At 53.8% G+C, this 8,867-nt stretch overlaps 2 protein-coding genes across 18 annotated transcripts in view; both read right to left on the bottom strand.

The window, feature by feature from the left end:
- Positions 1–1,037: 1,037 nt before the first annotated feature.
- CTSK (cathepsin K) lies at positions 1,038–6,127 on the bottom strand. Of its 5 annotated transcripts, none has more exons than XM_082781144.1 (8): positions 5,990–6,127; positions 3,076–3,202; positions 2,732–2,854; positions 2,461–2,616; positions 2,164–2,382; positions 1,904–2,069; positions 1,683–1,788; positions 1,038–1,603 (listed from the first exon to the last, which is right to left on the bottom strand). In XM_082781144.1, exons 2-8 carry the CDS (start codon positions 3,199–3,201, stop codon positions 1,504–1,506), a joined length of 996 nt encoding a protein of 331 aa, XP_082637270.1. In that variant the 5' UTR covers position 3,202; positions 5,990–6,127; the 3' UTR covers positions 1,038–1,503. The 5 variants fall into 5 exon arrangements, with proteins under 5 accessions (XP_082637270.1, XP_082637269.1, XP_082637267.1 ...); XM_082781143.1 differs by having other exon boundaries at positions 3,076–3,259; positions 5,990–6,081; XM_082781141.1 differs by lacking the exon at positions 5,990–6,127 and adding an exon at positions 3,969–4,565 and having other exon boundaries at positions 3,076–3,259.
- Positions 5,443–8,867, bottom strand: part of ARNT (aryl hydrocarbon receptor nuclear translocator) — a 29,436-nt gene continuing 26,011 nt past the window's right edge. For 10 of the 13 annotated variants that reach the window (XM_082781121.1, XM_082781126.1, XM_082781132.1 and 7 more), the window contains one exon: positions 5,443–8,311. In XM_082781121.1, coding sequence (XP_082637247.1) covers positions 8,137–8,311 — 175 coding nt within the window. In that variant the 3' untranslated portion in view covers positions 5,443–8,136. Of the gene's footprint in view, positions 8,494–8,867 lie in introns of all 13 variants that reach the window. The other 3 variants (XM_082781130.1, XM_082781133.1, XM_082781122.1) reach the window with 2 other exon arrangements.

The raw sequence follows: 8,867 nt of genomic DNA, 5'->3' as shown, positions 1-8,867 counted from the left end.
CTGATGCCACTGATGCCTGTCACCAGGAATTAAGGCAAGATAAGTTAAATGCAAGTGAAAGTCAAAGCTGCAAAAATTTACATTCAGTGAAGGCAGGCTGCCAGAAGGGAAGATGCACCCACTTGGTGCAGGAGGAAGGTGGGCTGGCTGGCACCCATGCAGGCAGAGACTGTACCTACACTGGCACCAGTGTCCTGCAGTACAGCTTCATCAGTGTGTACAGGAGCTGCCCATGCCACTGAGGTCATAAGCAAGACACACCATCCTGGCTAAAGCAGGAAAGGGAAAAATGCAGGGATGTTGTGCAGTATCTCATGCAAGAGACCTGGTGAGGTACAGACACTATGCCTGGTTGTGCCCACAAGGGACTTTCATCCCAGTTAGCAGAGCAGCCACTTCCCTGCTGGTCTGGGAGGAAAGCAGCATGCCTGCATTCACCATATGCTGATGTTTGACTTTGTACATCAGAGGAGCATACCATAAAAACAAGAAAAAAGCTCATTTTTAACTTTTATTTTTTTCTTTTGGTGTAAATTTCTAAAGCAAATATCGCCTTGCCTTCCTGTTAGGGCTCACCATGAGCTTTGCTGCAGCCATTTTTGCAATTTGTTTCATTAAAAGGAGCTCTTGGGTTTCACTGGGGGGGGAGGGTGATGTGGGGATTGGGCTGCAAAACACCACCCAGTCCTGGCATGGACATTCACTGTGAAGCCAGGGCACTGCAGCCTGCACCAGCTGCTTATTTCTAACTCTGCTTTACTTCCACTCCTTTGGTCCCCCCCATTTCTTCAGCCTGCTGCAAGAGTCCTGCAAAACCAGAGGAGATCTTTCCCATCTCCAGCCAACAAAGGAACCAGGCACTACTTTTTCCTGTTCTAAGGCCACCAGTATTTCCTGGTCCCCATGGTGGCAGCAGCCCCTTCTGTCCTGCTTTGTCCCAGCCAGCTCCAACCACTCCGGGAGGGAACGGCTTCCCCCCAACTGCCCCCCCCCAGAACGCCCCTCTCAGAACTGTGTCAAGGCAGCACAGAGCAAATCAGACTGAGCTTTATTCCCAACGTTGTTTATTTTAAAAATAAAACCATATTTTCCACAGCCCCCTGGGCTGAAGGGGGAGACAGGCAGGAGGGCCAGATCACACACTCAGCACAGGGAGGTCCATGTCTGGCTCCCAGAGGCAAAGACTGGCACCAGGCCAGTTTGCACAATCATCTCCAGACAGATCAGCCCCGTGGAGCTGGCCAAACCTGGCCCAAGCATCCACTGCCCTGGGAAGGTGGCATCAGGCACACGTCATGCTGATGGGGCCTGGGATGAGCTGATGGCAGCGGTTCTCTGTAGCTGGGAACTTGCCCCTCACCTGGGTGAGATTTCTCATGGGGGAGCAGCAATGCCCCTGGAGCGATAGCAGCTTCGGAGACTGAGAACGAAAGGTGTGAGTCTGAAGACAGAAGCAGGGCAGGGCAGCCTGATGGGCACAGGAAGGGAGCAGGCTGGGAGTGCTCACATCTTGGGGAAGCTGGCAAGATTGGCGATGCCACAGGCGTTGTTCATGTTGCGTGCCAGGAGCACGTAGCCTTTGTTGCCCCACTCCTCACCCCAGCTGCAGCACAAGAAGGAACAGCCTGAGCTACCAGCAAAGCCTAGGCAAACCCTGACCCAGAAGATCTGTCCCGTCATACCTGTTCTTGATGATCCAGTGCTTGGTGCCCTTCTGCGTGCCATAGCCCACTGCTAGCACCGCATGGTTGATGTTTTCAGCATTACAACTCTCATCATAATACACACCTAGGGAACAGGACAGGTGATCACACTTGGGACAAACCACCTGGCCGTGACTCAGTTTCCCCAGGCTGATAATGATCTGGCCACCAGCAGAGTAGGGGTTCCCCCCGGCTCTCACCCCGGCTGTAGAACTGGAAGGAGGGCAGGCTGGCATCAATGCCCACAGAGACGGGTCCAATCCTGGCCACAGCCCTCTTCAAAGCTTTCTCATTGCCTTCAGGAATTTCCCGATAGCCACGGCACTTGGCCGCCTTTCCGGTGGGGCTGTACATGCAGCTCTCGTCCTGCACAGAACCAGCAGGGGCCAGGTGAGAAGGGGACGGGAAGGTCACCCTGGGGGGGGTGCAGGTTACCCAACCCAGCCTCCCAGACCCTGACCTGGCCAATGTAGGGGTAGGCATCCTCCGAATCTATGCCGCGGTTCTGCCGGACATACTCGAAGGCATTGGTCATGTAGCCACCACCACAGCCATTGTTGTTGGCCACGCAGTCCACCAGGTTTTGAGGGCTGAGCGAGAGCAGCTTCCCTGTCTTCCGCTTCAGCTGCCCCTCCAGTGCGCCCACCGAGCTGAAGGCCCAGCACGAGCCACACTGGCCCTATGGGGACGCAAGGGGTAAAGGCAGGGAGCTGACGCACTCTGGACACCCCAGCACCCCCAGGGGCACCCCACTCACCTGGTTCTTGACAGGTGTCACGTAGCCCTTCCTCCTCCAGTCCACAGCAGCAGGAGCTCTGTCAGTCCAGTCAGGGATATAGAGTGTCTCGTTGTGGTGTGGGCGGCTCCGGGGAACCTTCAGGCCTGTCATTGTCCTCACCACCTCCTCACTGGTCTGTGGAAGGAGCCGAAGCAGGTGGGCGAAGCCATAGGGCTACTGGGCAGAGCACCCAAGGGTGCTCTGACTGTCCCCTCTCTCCCACCCCATCGCCGGCCCCCCAGTCACTCACCATATCACCCAGGTGGTTCATGGCCAGCTCAAAGGTATGGACACCCAGCGTATGCTCCAGGTTGTGAGTGTTGATATACTTGAGGTTTTTCTCCCAAATCAGCCTCCGTGCCACCTCATCCGCCTGCGCCACAGGGTGAGACAGTGTCGGGGCACAGCACAGGATGAATGGGTCCTGCCCACGTCCCCCTGCCACCATGGGGACTCACTCCACTGCTTCACACCCCAAAAGATACCAGCACCAACCCCATGCAGATGTCACCTCCCTGAGATCTGTCACCCCATTCCCCACGTAGCCCCAGTAATCTCCAGGGTCCAGTCCCCTCCTGTGGGGCTCTGCCGTACCTCACCATTGTACTGCTTGCGGTACGTTTTCTTCCACAGGTCCCACTGGATATCCAATGCCCGCTCAGGCTGCAGCTGGGCCACCACCGTGGGGACAAACAGGACCAGCAGTGTGGGCCACCACATCCTGGGGGACAGACAGACACTGTGGGATGGGGACAGAGGCCATCTGAGCCTGGTAGTGCTGGAAGGGAAGGACAGGACCCTGTGCATACCCCAGTTTCAGGGGATAGTCCCTGTGCTGGTGCTGGAAGGGACCCAAACCCTGCGGCCACAGGAGCCTCGGGCTGTAGGGGACTGGAAATCTGTGACCACCCTGTTAAGGAGTGGTGGGAGACCAGCACCATCCCCATGGGGACCAGGACCCTCAGGCCATGCTGCTGTCAGGCCTTGGGGGACCAGGACCCACTGCCCGCCCTGTTTTCCAGGCCAGGGCCCTGCTGCAGGCAACACTGGCTGCACGCAGGCATCACATGAGCAGGGCATCTGGTTCCCATTACAGCCCCGCTGAAGCCTTCCTCACAGCCTCCAGCTCCACCAGGGCTCCCCAGACCCCAGGGAATCCAGGTCTGGGGGTACAGGCTGGAGGGGACCAGGAGCCCTGCCCCCCTGGTTGCTTTAACCATTAAGACCCTTAAGTCCTCTTTCTCGCCAAGCCTCCAGGGCAGAGCAGGGGACACCAGCCCAGGAGTGCAGCCCCCACCCCCACTCCCTGCTCTGTGCCCGTTTCCCATTTCGTATCCCTAACAGGGAGAGCCCTGAGATGGCCACGTAGGGCCCCATTTCCACCCATCCCTGCTGGGCTCACTTTCCCTGGAGGGCAGGAGCCACCCAAGTGTCCCAGCAGCACCCTGACAGGCCCTGGGCTGCCTGCAGGACCCTCACCCACTTACCCCGACATCCTGCTATCGGTGGGAGCGTGCCACAGCCCGGACTGGGGATGCAGCTGCCGCATCCACAGCTCTTTTATGCTGATGGATTGAGGAAGTTGGAGGCAGCTGGAAAATTTTGGCAGTCGCCGGGGATTGCACAGTGTTGAAGAGGAGGAGGAAACAGGAGGGGGGAGAAGGGAGGGGGGTATGGCAAGAGCTCTACCCTGGCTTCACGTGATGCTGTAGGTCAGAGCTGAGTCAGCCCCAGCCCAGGGACCAGCAGCTTGGGGTCTGTTCCCAGGGGCACTCTGCTGCCCCGCTGGAGACCCCCGAGCCAGCCCAGCACCCCACAGAGGGCTGAGCACCCGCTTGCTTCAGGAGCGGCATCGCACAGCAGGATTAGGCCTGAGCAGTTCAGGGTCATTGTGCAATGCTTGGAGCACTCAGCATAGGGCCCCAGCTCTGCCTGTGGCTGCTCTCCCGCTCTGTGACCTCCTGCTGGGGCAGGATTTGGGCCACCCCAGACACCCAAGCCCCCGCTGGGGGGGACGGGTCTGGGAGAGCTGCGGCCCCATGGCCCAGCCTAGCGTCCAGGCAGCACGGCCATGGGGAAGCAGGGCCAGACGGTGCTTTCTGCTGTGACTGTCACCCCATCATGTGGCTCCCATGGGGACGAGTCAGAAAACCCTCCTTATTCACATTCCAGAGGGCCCCGCTGTGACACCACCATCCCTATGCCTGCATTCACCACCCCTGTCCCTGCAGACCCCACAGGGACATCTTCACCCAAACAGGGATGAACCACCCCAGGGCCACGCTAGGAGCAAGGGGCACTGAGAGGACGGGGGCTGCACTGCATCCATGCCACCATCCCCAAAGGCTCCCCTCAGAGGGAGGGACCCACATCCTCCACCATTGCCCCTGCCCCCCCCCCAAGTGCACCCTCCCCAGCTGCTGAGGAGCAGGGGCTGAATCAGACCAGAGCTCTGCCACACATTCACCCCCCCCCCCCCCCAGGCGGCCCCAAGCACGGGGCCTTGACTCGTCTGCATGTGATTGAGCCACAGCCCCACAGCCACAGCACAGCTCAGGGCCACGCTCCCCTGCCCCAACCTGCACCAGGCAGGGGCTGGAGATGGGTCAGGGGCAAGGAGGGCTAACAGGGGTACCAGGGAGGTGCACTCTCCCCAGCTGCAGGGAGGGCAAGGCAATCCACGCAGGCCCCAGCCAGGCTCCAACACGAGCCAGCAGATCACAAGGGCTGCTAATGGGTTCCAGACCACAATCTGCAAGCAATTAAAGAGGGGGGAGGGGAAGGAAGGGAAGAGCTCGGGAAAAGGCAGCAGGTAGGCACCCGACCCCTCCGTGCTGGCCTGGCATCGCTGCCAGGCTCAGAAAGGGGATTCGGGGCAACCCTGACAGGGGCACAGCCCCAGGGCAAAAGCTGGAGGTGGTAGAGGGGAGGCAAGCAAGGAGGCAGCAATAACACAGAGCTTTGAAAAAGGGAAAATATCTTGTTGTAAAATCTCTGCTACATATAATCATCTGCAACCCCTGCACCGACAGAGCCCTGGGCCCAAAACAAGCCCCCAGAGAGGAGGGTTGGCTCCTGCCTGCCCCAAGCAATTGTATGAAAAAACACCCCCCACACACATTGAAAAATACAATTATCAAAACAGAACATGATGGAACACTCCTCACCCCCTGCTGTCCCATCACGCCCCCTGCCCTCCCCAGCTCTGTCCCTCGAGCAGCATGACGAAGGGCACAGGTGCCAAAACCCAACCAGCCCCTTGCCACTCCTGGTCCTGAGCTGCTGCCAGCACCACAGCCAGGCCAACATTTCCCAACAGACTTGGCAATTTTTTCCCCCAACAGGCTTGGCGTTTGCTGGCTGCTCAGCCTATTTTCCCCCAGCTGCTTGAATTGTCCATGGCAGGACCTGAAACCCGGGGTCTGCAGCAGCATCACCCACCAGAGCTTAGATGCCCATGGGCAGGAGGGAAGGGAGAAACATGCTCTAAGCCCGGGGAGATACAGACCTAACAGTTTCATCTTTTTTTCCATGCAGCCCCCAAGGTCCTGATGTGTTCAGGGGTGGGTTCAAAGCACCAACAGCAAGTCCAGCTCCCACTGCTGCCCTGGGACAGAGCTCAACAGCTGGAGATCAGTCCGGAAAGTATCAGAGCTGTAGCTTCAAAAAAGGTCAAGCTCCCCTCCAATACCCAGGGCTTGATTTATGTAGAAAGAAGAATTTTCCTCTTCTTTTGACAGGGAAGTGCTGATCCATTCTCCATCTGGTCAGGTAAGAACAGCTTCATCACTGGAGGACAGTGTGGTTTGATGCTGGTCCTTCACACACCCCCTTTGTCCTGCAAGCATACACCACGAACCCAAGTATGAACACCTGGGACAGTTAACACCATGCTATACAAAATAGATCTCCTCTAAGCCTGAGGAAACTCCACAGCCTGACAACCAGTGAACTGGCAAGAGAGACAGCATGGGGCATGATGGGCTCCTGCAGGCAAAGAGGGACCCAACACAGTTATTGCTGGTAGCAGTTTCCCTGGATTTAAAAAAAAAAAAAAAAAAAAAAAGATGGGGGATTGATCAAGGGAGGATTCCCAGCTCTGTAATAGGAGGTTTGCATTTTTCATAGGTAAATTTGAAGCAAAATTTCAAGAGTCTTCCTTCCCCAACAAAGGCAGGAGGAAAAAAAAAAAAAAGGAAAGTTCTGTTCCACTTCCACAGAAGAGGAACTTCTCTGTGTCTTTGTAAATACTGAAATTCATTTTTTACTTTACAGTAACACAAATGTTTCACTCAAAGCCTTCCCCATACAGACATTATCTGCTAGGTAAGTCTCCAAAATCTGCTTTTTGGAGGTTCTCCCCTCACCACTGAGACCTGAAAGTCACCACAACCCTTCCTTTCACCACACCAAAGAGGATGCCATTCCACAGGGGGGTCTCACCAACATGCAGGGAGGAGGGAGAAATGCTCAGCAGACTTCATCCAAAACAAAACCAGGTTTCCAGGAAAGATTAATATTCTTTCCCCACTGCAGTTATGCTGTTTCCTTCCAAGTCAAACTCCACAATGAACAAATCCTCCAGTTGAAATTTAAGCACAACTTGCCATCACAGAGGGAATCAAACTGTTCTTCCAGACCCTACACAGCCTGAGGAGAGCAAGATTTACCACAAGTTTTTCTGCTGAAGAATCCAGCAGATACAAAGTCAAGATTTATTAATATCTTTTTAAATCATTCTGATCCCTTTTCTTCTGCTCTCCTCCATTTTGTGATTTGGCAACAGCATCACCACATAGCAGGCATTTTTCTTTAAGACTGTGAATGTAAGAGTGAACACTGCTGTTCAGAGCACGTAGTGAAAAATGCAGTTTCCTAGCCAGTTCCTGAATGAATCCAGGGCCTCTGTGCAGTGAACCAGACATCTAGCTCCAAAATAAAGGTGAGAAACTTGATCTAGAAATGGTAAAGTTGCATGGAAAGTGCAGAGCAGTCCAATCCACCCTATCCCTCCCCCCCCAAAAAAAGCGCCCATTGAAACATTGGTTCATGACAGCATGAAACCATCAGCTGCAAACCTGATGCATCAAGAAAAAAGCTACATACATAATATTTTTATGGCTCGTAACTATCCTGTCATTCACATGAATGACTGGGCCCCAAGAGAGTTTACGTGTCACACTGACAGAGGCCCATATTGATTGCACAGTTCACAGAAGAGATGGTGTCCAAACACACACCAACATGCCTGCAAACATGGGAATCTAAATAAAGCACACTGGACTGGAGACACTGTAACAACCTTCCAAAGACACCAAAGCTTCCACCAGTAGGTGACTCCTGACAAGAAAGCTTGCTTTTGACAAAGATTCTTACCCAAGCATCCTCCAGACTTCTGTTATACAGAGCTCACGCTTGGAAGAGTTTCTTCCAATATTTAAAAAGTTACAATACTTTTTGTGTTTTATAGAAAAGAGTCACAATATAGAAGGTTGAAATAGAACAGTATGAGCCACCTTATGAGTTCTGGGGTAAGAGGCAGGCTGTCTGCAATCCAGACTGGAATCCCCCCCTAGCAACCCAGTATGCTGAACAAAAACTGCTCACAAGCAGTTCTGGAAATGTGGGGCCATCAGGCAATGAGCATAGCTGCTCTCACAGAACTCTAGTGCTCCTCAATCCTCCTGGCAAACAGTCCTCGCTGCCAGCACCGCATGGAGGAGATGCCCGAAACCACAGCATCATCTTCCTGCACAGGCCACCCATCCTCCAGGCTGTCAGGCAGAGCTTTGCCTCCAGAAGGTTGGAAGTGTTTAGAAAGTTCAGCAGTCTTTGAAAAAAAAAAAAAAAAAAAGACTTAGGTGTTTTCCTTTACACATGGATATTATATATAGCTATAGTTTGCTTTCCCCAGCACTTGTTTTATTCTGAAAAAGAAGGGAATATATTCAGTTCTGGGAACTCTTCATTGTTGTAGTTGGGTCCTTGGTCTCCCAGCATTGTCAGCATGTCCTGTGAGGATATAAGAACAGAGTTATATCTGGACTAGGATAGCACACTGGTAATTTAGTCACCTATTAGTTTGTTAGAGGAGGTACTGCAGACAAGACGTCAACTTCCCTCTCAAGGGCACATAAGGCTTGTGTCTGAGGTTGCAGGAGAACAGTGAATTTAGATCACAAGCAGTGACTGTACTGTCTCCCTTTTGAAAACTGGGAGCACCATCTCACAGGAGGAATATGAACTCCAGAGTTATCTTCACCTTATGTGGTTTTGCAAATTTTGGTGTTCTTTTTGTTGGTGGGAGTTTTGTTTTTTGTAAGTTATAGCTAGAAGGGTTAATTCAGCTGCAAAACTGGCAGAGCTTTGTGCTGATTCTGTAACAC

The sequence above is a fragment of the Aythya marila genome (assembly GCF_965140915.1).
Source record: "Aythya marila genome assembly, chromosome: 29".
Taxonomy (NCBI): Eukaryota; Metazoa; Chordata; class Aves; order Anseriformes; family Anatidae; genus Aythya; species Aythya marila.
Note: the sequence above shows the minus strand (reverse complement) of the source record. Positions and strands in the feature narration are given on the sequence as shown.

Bases quoted from the DNA above. Each gene is read 5' to 3' on its own strand.
- CTSK (XM_082781141.1), bottom strand. From the start codon at position 4,030: ATGCGGCAGCTGCATCCCCAGTCCGGGCTGTGGCACGCTCCCACCGAT. The intron at 3,260-3,968 runs GTAAGTGGGTGA...CTTCCCTTCCAG, and splicing joins ACCGATAGCAGGATGTCGGG to CACTACCAGGCTCAGATGGC. The intron at 2,383-2,460 runs GTGAGTGGGGTG...GCGTCCCCATAG, and splicing joins TGACACCTGTCAAGAACCAG to GGCCAGTGTGGCTCGTGCTG.